The sequence below is a fragment of the Girardinichthys multiradiatus genome, chromosome 7, assembly GCF_021462225.1.
Source record: "Girardinichthys multiradiatus isolate DD_20200921_A chromosome 7, DD_fGirMul_XY1, whole genome shotgun sequence".
In the NCBI taxonomy this organism is placed as follows: Eukaryota; Metazoa; Chordata; class Actinopteri; order Cyprinodontiformes; family Goodeidae; genus Girardinichthys; species Girardinichthys multiradiatus.
In genome coordinates this window covers 4564776-4578687 of record NC_061800.1, presented here as the reverse complement: position 1 = coordinate 4578687, position 13912 = coordinate 4564776, and the positions used below count along the sequence as shown (strand labels likewise).

General features: G+C 42.2%; 1 protein-coding gene across 1 annotated transcript in view; it reads right to left on the bottom strand.

The window, feature by feature from the left end:
• The window catches only part of LOC124871248 (diacylglycerol kinase gamma), a 183215-nt gene that overhangs the window by 141380 nt on the left and 27923 nt on the right, over positions 1-13912 (bottom strand). The window contains exons 2-3 of the mRNA XM_047370405.1: positions 8785-9256; positions 3577-3653 (exon numbers count right to left, since the gene is read on the bottom strand). Coding sequence (XP_047226361.1) covers positions 3577-3653; positions 8785-8851 — 144 coding nt within the window. The 5' untranslated portion in view covers positions 8852-9256. The remainder of the gene's footprint in view (positions 1-3576; positions 3654-8784; positions 9257-13912) is intronic.

Sequence of the window (13912 nt, the reverse complement as noted above, 5' to 3'; positions counted from 1 at the left end):
TAAGGAGGAGGCTGCCAGCAACTCACTGCCAGAGTGTTGCCCTCAGTGGTACTGCTCAGCCATGTTACCTTTGCCCTTACCTTGTACACCAAGTAACTTTGTCTTTGTATCCTGCATGTTTCCTGAACCTGATTTTGCCTTGCATTGAATGCTGCCTGGATAAAACCGTCTTCTGGAAGGAAGCAATCCAGTTCCATGAACAAAGACTCAAGTCTCTCATGACTTTGCTGGATCACGCCAGCTGGCAGCCTCCTGATTCCTGTGTACCTCGGACCTCCATCTGCCAACCCTGTCTACCATCCTCCCTCCATCGCACCTCGTGGATTTCAAACTCTCCTGGCTTACCATATCCACCAACTTCAGTCTCACCGGCAAAAAACCACTTGGTTTCTCCACTCCCCCTCTGGCGGATCCCTCCACCATTCTTTGTAAGACAGATTTATTATTTTCATGAGTTCAGCCCCAGAGTTATCCCTGCTTACCTTCTTGTTTATTTCTACAGTTTGCATCCTGGTTCCAGTTCCCTGCATTATTCACCCAGTTGTAAATAAACACTATACCGAACAATACCGTCTTCTGAATTGCTTTCTGCATGTGGGTCAAATCCTTTAAACTCAATATGACAGTTTTAGAACCTAACCCTGCTTTAAACTTCTCCACGATGTTATCCCTGACCTGTCTGCTGTGTTCCTTTGTCTTTCTGATGCTTTTTGTTCTCTAACAAACTTCTGAAGCCGGATTTATACTGAGACCAAAATGCACAAAGGTGGACTCTTCCTACTAATGAGATAGCTTCTGGGGGTAATTGGAGCTCTGACTTTTATTTAGAGGTGTCATTGGGCTGAGTAGAAATACTCCAGACCTTTCAGATTTTTATTTGCAAAGAGAATTGCAAAGAGAATTGCAAAGAGAATTTAGAAACTTGAGAATTTAGATTAGTAAATGAGCTTAACTACTTTTAGATAAATATCTGACCACAAAAGGCTAAAAAAACTTGATTACTTAATCAAGTTAATTTACAGTAGATGGCATCCTGTGTAAAATTCTTTTTTTTTAGGAGTTCAAAGAGCATTTTACATAGTTGAGATTCTAGGTCTAGAATCTATATGCGCGATTGATGGATGGAAATAAAAAATACTACTTCATAGAGGATGGCTGATACCACCTCGATGAAGAAGTCTGTGAAAGGACCACTTTCTTAACATTAGTTCCCTGGATGTTCACCAGTGTTGGTGTAGGGGGTCGGTGCCCGGGGTTGTGTGATGGATTCCTCTGAAGCAGAGGGGGTGGGTGATGGAGCTGAGACATTCTTGGAAGAAAAGCAGGCAGTCATCCAAGATAAGGGGGGTTGCAGTAGGGGAGACTGGGCTGGGGGAGGGGTGAGTCTCTAATCAAACCTGTTAAAGAACTGGTTCAGATCATTCACCCACCCTAAATCTCCTACAGCCTAGAACTCTGGTCTGTGACCTGGAATTGTTTTCACGTTCTTTCAAAGCCCACTGATGTTGTTCTGTTGCAACTGGCCCTCCAACTTTTTCCTGTAGATTGTTTTTCCATCCCTGATCTTTCTTGTCAGTTCCTTTGCACAGCTTTCAGATCTTCCTTGTTTTCTGATCTAAAGGCTCTCGTCTTCTCCTTGAGTAGAGCCTTTACTTCAGAGTAACTCCCGGACTTGTTATTGGAGAAACACCATACCTTCATGAGTGGCACAGCGTTGTCCAAACAGAGGTTAATGTAGTTCACAAAGCAGTCTGTGAACCTTCAATGTCCTCCCCTAGGAAGATCACAGTGCTCTTCCCCAACAGTGGAACTTAAATAATCCCTCAGAGCTTCTTCAGTCTCCTCAGACCATCTTCCCACTGTGCATGTCACAGTTGGTTCTCTATGTACAAGGGGTTTATACAAAGGCTGGATATGAACCAAGCTGTAATCTGAGCCCCCAAGTGGAGGGAAAGGTGCAACAGGTAACACATGGAGTGAAGGTGGGAAGAGTGGGGGACAGGCAAACATAAATAAAATCCATAGAGATCAGGAAAGTGGCTTTGGTGTTTGGAGTCTGCTAGTAACAGTGTGGAGGACATTGCAGGCTGCTGCAGCATTGGCAGATAACATGTGTTAACTTTCGCCGGTAGATAGTATAGCCTCATGCTAACAGCTAGCAGTTCAATGTCTTTACTGCAGTTAAATGCCCTGCATTGCACCACCTGTCTTTCATAAACACAGCCAGACCGCCTCTCTTGCCCATAGTACTTGAAATACCACCCATGTTTATATGTGTGCCCAGAGTCAGAGTGGTTAGCCACATCTCAGTCAGGATAATAAAGCTGTGTGCTCAATAGGCCTGTTGATGCAGGGTAAGGGCAGCCATTAACCCACTTTGTTGGGAAAGGATCTCAAATTTTCCATGATAATTGACGGGATGATGGGTCTGTACCCTCATCTCCAGTTGCAACGCTGGATGCTGGCGCGGTTCCCAGGTCTGTTCTTTGTCAGCTAGCGAGGAATATTGCGCCACTCATTGGGTGGTGTCTCCTCTGGATCAGAAGAGAGGGGAAAGAGGGGTGGGGGGGGGTAGTTTCCACGCGTCCATGGGTAACTCAGGAGATCCGTCCGTCCTTCTCCTTTTCGGCCTCCTTGGCAGCAAGGTGAAGAATATGACGGACCATCACTAGTCGACTGGAGCAAAAAAGACAAGGAGGAAAAATTGCATCTCCTTGAAAACTCTGTGGTTGTTTGGTTACGTGTTAAATCCACGTCCTCGATTGGTAAAGTTGAAAACTCCGGGCCTTCCTATTCCCGGACCCTCTTTTATGACTTTTGTTCTCGTTAGCCAACTGGGAGAATGAATTAAAGTGCACGTGGGATTTTCTTCTCCAGAATAATGCGCTTCAGATGCCGGTAACCGCGTCTCGGTTCCAAACTGAAAAGCCATGGTGGGCGTCTCCGGTGCCCTTACATAGTCCACTGTGACGTCAGAGCTGCGACGCCCCCGTCCTATCAGCCGCGGTGCCCGCTGGGATTTGTAGTAGCGGACTATCCTGGGGTACAAAATGGCCGAGGACGCTGAACAGCATAGTGGCATCCAGCAACGTAGAAATGGTCCAATATTCAGCAAACAATATGGTTTTCATGTTATTTTCTGTCATATGTTTAATCTCTTGTGATCCCCTCATGGCAAAGACAAAAAGGCTTTGTTAATTTAAATGTGGCAGGATTAATAAGTTGGAAAAGCAACGCTTTTAACACTGATCACTGCCAAGGATAGACACAGTAAGTGTCAGTCATTTAAATTGACAAAAAAGTCAAGGGATTGACCCCACACCTGTGCTGAGCCAAAATGGCTGACTAAAAGGGCACCTGGTTTGACAACAACTAATGCTCTTCGTGACAGAATCAAAGAGAGAAATGCTTAAAGAACAAACAATGCCTTCAAAGTTTACGTCTCCTACGACATAAACCTGCCTGTTTGGATTGTATAATGAAGCACCAAAGATGAGACATTTAAATGTAGAAGAAATAGTTTTTTTTTTTTTGTCAGTATAAAAAAATATGTACCAACAGGTAGTGGAGACACACCTGCTCTGGATTGTATTTGGAAAGAACTCCTCCACCATGAAACTCCTCCAGAACATCCTTCAGCTTCTTTGTGGAGTCTGAGGACGAAAGCAGAGAAAAGCTTATTATTTTTCCCTTCACAGTGCTCTACACAGCACAGCAGAGCTTATATTCTTAATCAGAGTGGTCTTTGAATAAAACTGGGTAAAAATGCATCTCTTTTATGAATCCCCCAATAAACACTCCTCTGTAACAGGAACATCAGATGAGGCAAATTTCTGAGTCACCCTTGCGGTTGGACAGAGGAGACATTGTGTCCCTCACTTAAACATGCTAATCCTACAGTCACTTAGACATAAAAACACAGAGTCTGTCCAGAACATTAATCATATTAGCTTCCCTTTATGACCATGTGCCAAATAATTACGAATTTAGTAAAATTTTTTGTTGCTTTGATATCTGTGTTGTTGTTGATGTCCAGGGTCAATTTATCTACAGGGTTTACAAGTAGCCATACATAATTGTGATATGGAAAGTGAAAGACACATGGCTTTCAACTTTTTCAGAACAAATGAGGCTGTGAGAATTGAAGCCTTGGTTTCCTAGAAGGGAAATTAAAACACAAAAATCAAAAATCTGAGAAATGAGACGGACTTATTTATTCAGACTGTTTACTGTAATGCTGCTTCATTAAAACAGTGCAATGCACAACCGTTCAGAGAAAGATGGCAAGAAGAAAAACTAACACTGCTCATTAGCCTGAACAGAAACACAGTGGTGACAGAATTATGCTTTGGAAAGGGCCAGGGAAGCTGGTCATGGAAGATGGGAATACATATAGAGCTGAATACACAGGGCAATCTTACAATATAATACAATACAATATTGCTTCATTGTCACAATTATTCTAAAATGTGTCTTGCATCACAGCACTATTTTACAGACATACAGTATTGTGTAAAAGTTTTAGGCAGGTGTGAAAAAATGCTGTAAATAAAGAATGCTTTCATATTTTTGTTGATTGATTAAAATAAATGATTGACACTTCCATTTTTGAAAGAATTCTTTGTTCAATGCATTTTTTCATACCTGCCTAAACCTTTTGCACAGTACTGCATATACACATACCCAGACACAAACAGCACCAAAAGTATGCATTTTTAGATGATCAGATTATGGCATTCCATGTCAGGTCCAGAACAAAATCTGTTAAGAGGCTGCACAAGACTTTAGTTTGGGGCCCTAAACATACAGGCAGAATGGATCAAAGCATATTAATGTGTTGGAATGGCCCAGTCAGAGTCCAGAATTAAATCCAATTGTGAAATGTGCCAAGACTTTGAATAAATAGTGTATGTATTTTAATTTTTATCTGTTTAAGTTTGAACCACTTTGCAAAGAAGAATAGGGAAAAACATTTATTGACACTGGCGATGCTGTACATTGACTGCCTGATAAACTGACTTTAAATTGACTAATAAAGCAAAAACATTTATATACTCAATACAACAGCAAGCCCGGGCAGTGGCAAAAACTCGGACCTGGGAAGAGTTCGGTGAGGCCATGGAGAAGGACAAACCGTCCAGTGCCTCAGGAGGGGGAAGCAGTGCTTCGCCAACACTGTTTACAGTGGGGGTGGGAAGCTGCTGACCTCGACTGGGGACATTATCGGGCAGTGGAAGGAGTACTTCGAGGATCTCCTCAATCCTGCCATCACGCATTCCCTGGCGGAAACAGAGGCTGGGGACTCGGGGTTGGACTCTTTCATCACCCGGGCTGAAGTCACAGAGGTGGTTAAAAAGCTCCGCGGTGGCAGGGCTTCGGGGTTGGCTGAGATCCGCCCTGAGTACCTCAAGTCTTTGGATGTTGTAGGGCTGTCATGGTTGACACGCCTCTTCAACATTGCGTGGCGGACGGGGACAGTACCTTTGGATTGGCAGACTGGGGTGGTGGTCCCTCTACATAAGAAGGGTGACCGGAGGGTGTGTTCCAACTACAGGGGGATAACACTCCTCAGCCTGCCTGGTAAGGCCTACGCCAGGGTATTGGAGATGAGAGTCCGGCCGATAGTCGAACCCCGGCTTCAGGAGGAGCAGTGTGGTTTTTGTCCCAGCCGTGGAACACTGGACCAGCTCTATACCCTCTACAGGGTACTCGAGGGTTCATGGGGGTTTGCCCAATCGGTCCACATGTGTTTTGTGGACCTGGAGAAAGCATTCGACTGTGTCCCTCGTGATGCCCTGTGGGGGGTGCTCCAGGAGTATGGAATCGGGAGCCATTTACAAGAGGCCATCCGGTCTCTGTACAAGCGGAGCAGGAGTTTCGTTCGCAATGCTGGCACTAAGTCGGACCTGCTCCCGGTGCATGTTGGACTCCGGCAGGGCTGCCCTTTGTCACCGGTCCTGTTCATAACTTTTATGGACAGAGGACCAGAGGATTTCGTCTCTTCTTTTTGCAGATGACGTGGTCCTGCTGGCCCCCTCTAGCCAAGACCTACAGCATGCACTGGGGCGGTTCGCAGCCGAGTGTGAAGCAGCTAAGATGAAGATCAGCTCCTCCAAGTCCGAGGCCATGGTTCTCAACCGGAAAAGGGTGGCTTGTCCTCTTCAGGTTGGAAGGGAGTTCCTGCCTGAAGTGGAGGAGTTTAAGTATCTCGGGGTCTTGTTCACGAGTGAGGGAAGAATGGAGCGGGAGATCGACAGACGGATCGGTGCGGCTGCCACAGTAATGGGGGCCCTGTGCCGGTCCATTGTGGTGAAGAGAGAGCTGAGCCGAAAAGCGAAGCTCTCGATTTACCGGTCGATCTACGTTCCTACCCTCACCTATGGCCATGAACTTTGGGTCATGACCGAAAGAACGAGATCCCAGATGCAAGCGGCTGAAATGAGCTTCCTCCGTAGGGTGGCCGGAGCTCGGCCATCCGGGAGGGGCTCGGCGTAGAGCTGCTGCTCCTCCACATCGAGAGGAGCCAGTTGAGGTGGCTCGGGCATCTATACCGGATGCTTCCTGGACACCTTCCTCAGGAGGTGTTCCAGGCATGTCCCACCGGGAGGAGGCCCAGGACACGACCCAGGACACGCTGGAGGGACTCTGTCTCTCGGCTGGCCCGGGAACGCCTCGGGCTCCCCCCGGAGGAGCTGGAGGAGGTGTCTGGGGAGAGGGACGTCTGGGCCTCTCTGCTGAGTCTGCTGCCCCCGCGACCCGGTCCCGGATAAAGCGGAAGACGACGAGTACGAGTACGAGTACAACAGCAAGTCGCAATTTTTAGTTTTTTTTTTGCAAAAACAATTAAATCCATGCTTCTTTCTATTTCACAGTTCTGCAGTACTTTATCTTTGACATAAAAATCCAGATAAGATACATTGATTATGTTTGTGGTTGTAATGTGACAAAATGTGGAAAGGTTCAAGGTGTATGAATGCTTCAAGGCATTGTAATCTAATATTTTGTTTTTCTAACCCTGTAAAACCGAAATTGTCCATGATGATGTAATTCTTCAGAAGAAAGCTTGCGTGACTGTTTATCATCCATCACCAGCACATGGAGAGATGCTGTTTTGACTAACAAATGTAGGAAACAGCATAGATAGAGAAAGCCACAAGACTCATCCAGCAGGCTAATAAGTGGTGTTTTGAGGCGTGCTCCAATTCAAAACACATGTATGTAATCAGAACCTGAAAGGGTTCTGATTGCATACATGTCAACACAGGTCAACACAGGTGCAGTAGACATTATCCAAGCAGAAAATCTAGGATTAATGGGGAAAAGAAACAAATGTTTCTCTTATCAGCATGTGTACTTTCCATGCTGAGGATTGTTTTTAACTTTTTTAAATACACAACAAAAACATAGACATGTGATAACGTGTGAAACAACAAAGAAATCGTGCTGAATAAAAAAAAATTTAATAAAAACTTCTGGGTTTCTCGCTTTAGCACATAAGCTGTTAAAACAAATAAAATTATCATAAATTCCATCATAAAACGATTCATAATCTCCTTCCAGTGTGACAAGTCAGGGACACTCGGACAGGTGCTAAAATTATAATAATAAACACCATGAATGTTTGTATTTGGTGAAATCAAACACAGCATACCAACAAAACACCTCCTACCAGCCATCAAGCATGGTGGTAGATGGTTGAGGATTTGGGCTTGTTTTGTTTTCAATACACTCACCGATAACTTTATTATGTCGACCTGTTCCATTCCATCTTAAGTACAAAAAAAGCAGTCAGCCAATTACCTAACAGCAGCACAGTACATTTAGGCATCTAAACACGGTAAAGACGACTTGCTTTCGTTCAAAGAGATAACTGTGGCATGGTTGTTAGTGCTAGATAGACTGGACTGAGCATATCAGAAACTATTGATCTACTGACATTTCCACAAAAACCCATGTCTTTGGTTGATGAGAGTGATTCGAAAAAGTAATAGATCAGAGAGCTGCAGTTCTATGGACAAAAATATTTTCTGATGTCATGTTAAAGGAGAATGAGCAGTCTGATTTCAGATGATAGAAAGGGAACAGTAGTTGATATAACCCCTTGTTACAACCAAGGTGTACATAATACCATCTCTGAATGCACAATGCATTAAAGCTTAAAGCAGATTGGCTACAGCGGATGCAGAAGAAACTGCTGGTTCTGGCTGCTTCTGGTGTAATGCTGTGGTTTAAATTCCTCTGGCACACCATGGGCCCCTTAGTGCATATTGCACCATGTCACAAAGCTTAGATCATCTTCAACATGATTTCTTGAACATTTTGGTGAGTTCACTGTACAACAACGGCCTCTACTGTCACTAGATCTCAGTCCATTAGAGCACCCTTGGGAGGTAGTTCAACTGGAGACATCATGGACAAATTTGCAGTAACTGTGTGATGCTCTCAAATCAATACGGACCATATCTCTGAGGAATTTTGTGGTTTGTTTGCCCAGAATAGAGGCCGTTCTGAAAACAAAAGGGAGCCCCAGCTGGTAATAGCAAATTGTACCTAATAAAGTGATCGGTATTTGTATGTCATATTATTGATATAACTGTGGTTAATGTTTGTTTTTAAGGACCTGGTTAAGGTTTTAATTCTTGTTCGCATATCACACCATTGAAATAAAAACGGTGGAATTTAGATGATATATTAATTAATACACATTTACATCCACGTAGTGTCAGTGCTTCAAATTAAAAACTCCACATTAAATTACTAACCAAAGTGTAGACCGAGACTTACACTCGCTGTACTGCTGCAGCTGGTTGAACTCCGACGGGCTCAGACACACCCAGCTCATGTCTCCCATGCTTCCTCAGAACACGTCTTGATGTGTGCTAACAGTGCCTGTGGGTCAGGGGGTGGTGGTAGGGGGTAATGGTTACCCTTGTACTGAGTTGGATAAAAAGACAAATGAGAAGTTCTCTGATATCATCGCTGCCTCTTTACAACAGCCACCTTGGGGAGCACACAGGAGGTCATATGAACAGATGGGGTGATGCTGAGGGTCAATCCTTTCAGGTTGGCATCGATTACCAAAATGTAAAAAAAAAAGAAGATACAAAAAATATGTTGGCTTCAGGTTCCTTGTGGAATAGAGCACCTGTCTCACTGCAGCAGGAACAATAAAATCTGGTCAGGTGCAGGTCCACAGGTTAATATGTGTAATTACTCCTCATCCCTCAGAGGAGAAACGTTTCCCAACAGGTCAGACCTGGAGAGGGACGCAAACAAGGAAAAATAGTCCATAATAAAGGTGACCATTTACATTTTACAAGTGTAAATAAGATAAAAATATGGTCTACAATATTACAAAAATGTATACATGTTCAGAAGGACATGGATGTTGTAAAGTGAAGTATGGAAAAAAGATTAAAGAAAGCATCTGAAGACAGATGAACAGACACAAAGATTAAGAATTGGCATTAAATCTTACTATCTAACATATTATTTCTACATGTTGAACATTTACAAGTGGGATTTAATTACATGTATGTAAGTAAACCCAATGCATACAATAATGTATGCACACAGGACATGGTGCACAGACATGTAAAAGTCCTCCTACTCACCGTACTGCAACCAAAGACTGTCACACTGTTTGAGCTTGTTGTATTGTATGTTTTGTAATCTCACAAAGGGTGAGATTTTTATCTTTGAGGTAACTTTGAATCTTGTTATTACAGCTCTGTTCTATTTTAGTCACTTCTTATCTCATTTTCATTGTAATGCATCATTCTGCGGTTGTTCTGTGGCTTTGCATCACACTTTGCATCTCTTTGATGCCCTTTGCCTATCTCATATGTTCAAGGGTGTTCATTAAGGACGCTTTGATGTCTCATTACTCCTGCTTCGCACCTTCTAGATTTAAATTATAATAACTAGGGTGACTCCTAGGGCATTGGACAAATAGTAATGAGTTAAAAAGAAAATAAAACATTTTATCTTCTGGGTGTTCCACTTGCTGTCATAATTTATTTTCTTGCCATGCATGTTGACATATTTAAAACATACATGTGTTATGTGGATCTGAATGTAGTGAAAAAAGGAAGAGCATTTTCTAATACACCAAAAAACCCACCACGCCTACAAAGTACACATACAGTGCCTTGCAAAAGTATCCACCCTCCTTGGCATTTTTCATATTTTGTTGCCTCACAACCTACAATTAAAATTATTGTTTGAGAGTTTGCACCATTTCATTTACAGAGCATGTCTACAACTTTAAAGATGTATTATTTTTTTCAAGAAAACAACAAATAGGATGAAATAACAGAAAACTACAGGATGAAGTCAATCATTTGTAGTGCCACATCTTGCCACTGGTATTTTTGCCCATTCCTTATCGCAAAACTGCTCCAGCTCCTTCATTGGATGGTTTCCGCTTGTAATCATTGATCTTAAAGTCTAACCACAGATTCTCAATTGGATTAAGATTGTGAATTTGACTAGACCATTTCAACACATTTAAATGTTTCCCCTTAAACCATTCGAGTGTTGCTTCAGGTCATTGTTCTTCTGGAAGGTGAACCTCCATCTCAGTCTCAAATCACAACAAGACAAACAAGTTTTGCTTAAGGTTTTAGCAACATTCATCTTTCCCTCAGCTCTGAGCACTTTGTCAGTCCCTGCTGCTAAAAAGCCATCTGCACAGCATGATGCTAAACCACTACCATGTTTCACTTTGGGGATAGTGTTCTTGAGATGATGGGATGTTTTGGGTTTGCTCCAGATATTGTGTTTTCCTTTGTGTCAGAAATGTTCGATTTTAGTCTCATCTGACCAGAGCACCTTCCTTCATACATTTGTGGAGTCGCCCACATGCCTTTTGGCAAACTCAAAACATGCCTTCTTATTTTCAACTCTTAGTAATGGCTTTTTTTGGCCACTCTTCCATAAAGCCAAGCTCTATGGAATGTATGGCGTATTGTGGTCCTATATTCAGATACTCCAGGTTGTGCTGTGGAACTCTGCAACTCCTTCACGGTTACCTTTAGTCTCTTTGCTGCCTCTCTGATTAATGCCCTCCTTGCTCACTCTGTGAGTTTTGATGGGTAGCCCCCTCTTGGCAGGTTTGTTGTGGTATGCTTTGCATTTATGCTTTGCATTTGAAAATGATGGATGTGATGATGCTCCGGCGTAACATCAAAGATTTGTATATATATATATATTTTATAACTTCACCCCGAGTTGTACTTCTCAACAACTATTTCCCTGACTTGTTCGAAGAGCTACTTGGTCTTCATGGTATGATGCCTCTTGCTTATTGGTGTTTCAGCCTCTCGGGCCTTTCAGAAAATGTGTAAATGTGACAGATCATGTGACACTTAAATTGCACACAAGTGAACACAAGTGAACTTTGACTAATTTTGAAGGTAACTGGTTTAATCTGAATAAATAGAATAAAAGAAAAAAACATAAATTACAGGTTGGAAGGTAACAAATTTTTTGATTTGAAGTGTAGATTTGAAATAATTTTCATTAAAACAACAAGTTTGTTTCTCATACAAAATGAGAAAGGTATCTCACAAAAATTTATAAAATAATTATCAATTGATTATCAATGTTGGGAAAACAAATTGAATGGTTTGATTTATACTGCAAAAGGAAATATCAAAAATGATTTGTGCTCTTTTTTGGTGAGCAGCTTTTTGAATGTTTCCAATGGTGTTTTGATTTATCTTTGATGATGAGCTCAAAGTCTTTGAGGTTGGAAAGCCTCCTTGTCATCATCCTAATCTTTAGCATCCCCCAAGGATTCAGGTCACAGAATACATATGAGCTGCTTAAAAACATTGATATTGCTTCCAGTCGGAAGAAACATAATTTTCAAACCAAACAATCATTTGCATCATAAATCTGCCAGGGGTATGAATATTGTTTGGGCTTAATTGTATGTGTCATTTACTGCATGATTCAATTCAATTCTGTTCAATTCACAACACATGTCATCTCAAGGCAGTTTACAAAGACAATTCTATCAAATCATACAGATTTCAAGTCGGGTACATACATTCCAAATAATCTTAACTATCAAACAGTGCAGTCAGATTCAGTTTAACATTCAAATTGGTTAAAAAGTTTTTCTGTCTAAAGAAACCCAGCAAATTGTATTGAGTTAGTGACTTGCAGCATTCACTCTTCCTGGATGAGCATGTAGTGACACTAGGCAGTCGCTTGCATTGACTTTGAAGCTATCCATCATACTGAGCATGCTTGTAGCGAAAATGGAGAGAAAAACTCCCTTTTAACAGGAAGAAAGCTCCAGCAGAACCAGGCTCAGTGTGAGCGGCCATCTGCCACGACCAACTTTGAGAGAACAGTGTAGAGACACAAAAAGAAAACACAGAAGCAGTGATCCAGGATTACTTTCTATGGGAAAAGTTAAAACAATAATGGTTATAGTTCCTTATAAGGCTTCATCTAGGAGAGAAAGACAGCTAAGCAGATAAACTCTGAGCCAGTTTTCAAGTCTAGAGTGTGAAAAAGAGCACATACAGTTAGTTACAGTAGAAGCTCAGTCAGTAGCTATGTCTAGGAGAGACAGAATAACTCTGAAAGAGAGGGCACAGTATATTATCTGTAGAGGGTGATCATTAAGTTGTTGTCAGCATCAGCTGGGCCAATGTCCCCCTCCAGGAAGTTGCAACAGATAATCACAGAGCCAGTTCAGGTGTAGCTTCTAGAAAGAGAAAATAACAGAGAGAGAACATAGAGTTAAAAGCTGAAATAACAGCAAATAACACAAAATAGGAGAGTAGTATGAGAATGTAGCAGAGAGAGTGAAAGTGGTCATTACGTCCTCCAGCAGTCTAAGCCTATAGCAGTAGAACTACAGAGATAGCTCAGGATAACTTAAGCCACTTTGACTATAAGGTTTATCAAAAAGGAAAGTTTTAACCCTAGCCTTAAAAGTAGACAGGGTGTCTGCCTCACTGGTTCGACAGGAGAGGAGCCTGATAACTAAAGGATATGCCTCCCATTCTACTTCTAGAGACTCTAAAAACCACCAGTAAACCTGCAGTCTGAGAACGAAGTGCTCTGTTAGGAACATATGGAACAATCAGATCTCTGATGTATGATGGAGCTAGATCATTAAGGGCTTAATATATGAGAAGGAGAATTTTACATGATATTCTGGTTTAACAGGGAACCAGTGAAGGGAAGCTAAAATAGGAGAAATTACCTCTCTTTTTAATTTTCATCAGAACTTTTGCTGCAGCATTTTGGAACAGCTAAAGGCTTTTAACTGCATTTTGTGGACATCCTGATAGAAAAGATAGACAATAGAAGGAAGGAATCCTAAAAACTTGTTTAATATGGGATTTAAATGACAGGTCCTGGTTAAAAAATAGCACCAAGGTTTTCCAGAGGTCAATTTAATGCCATCCATATTAGCTGATTGACCAAGCAGCTTCCTTTTTCAAAGATTCCAGTCTAAAGACAACAACTTCTGTCTTGTCTGAATTTAGGAGCAGAAAATTTAAGTCATACAAGTTTTTATGTCTTCAAGACATGCCTGTAGTCTATCTAACTGGTTGGGCTTATCAGGATTTATGGATAAATAAAGCTGAGGATCATCAGCATAACAGTGAGAATTTAACCTATGCTGCCTGAAAATTTTACCTATTGAACCGACCGAAAACTAGGACCAATACCCCCAGCCCCCCTGGAACCACCCAAACTCTGAAACCCCAATTCCCACCCAGTCCCCCACCCGAAGAAGCTACCAACTCCCAACAAAGAGGAAGCCAGCCAGAAGCGCACAGAAAATAAGAGGGCAGACCAGCCTGCCGACGCAACACGAATACACCACATAAAGAAGGGCACACAACCAACAAGCCCATCCACCCCCGAACCCAAGGGGTAG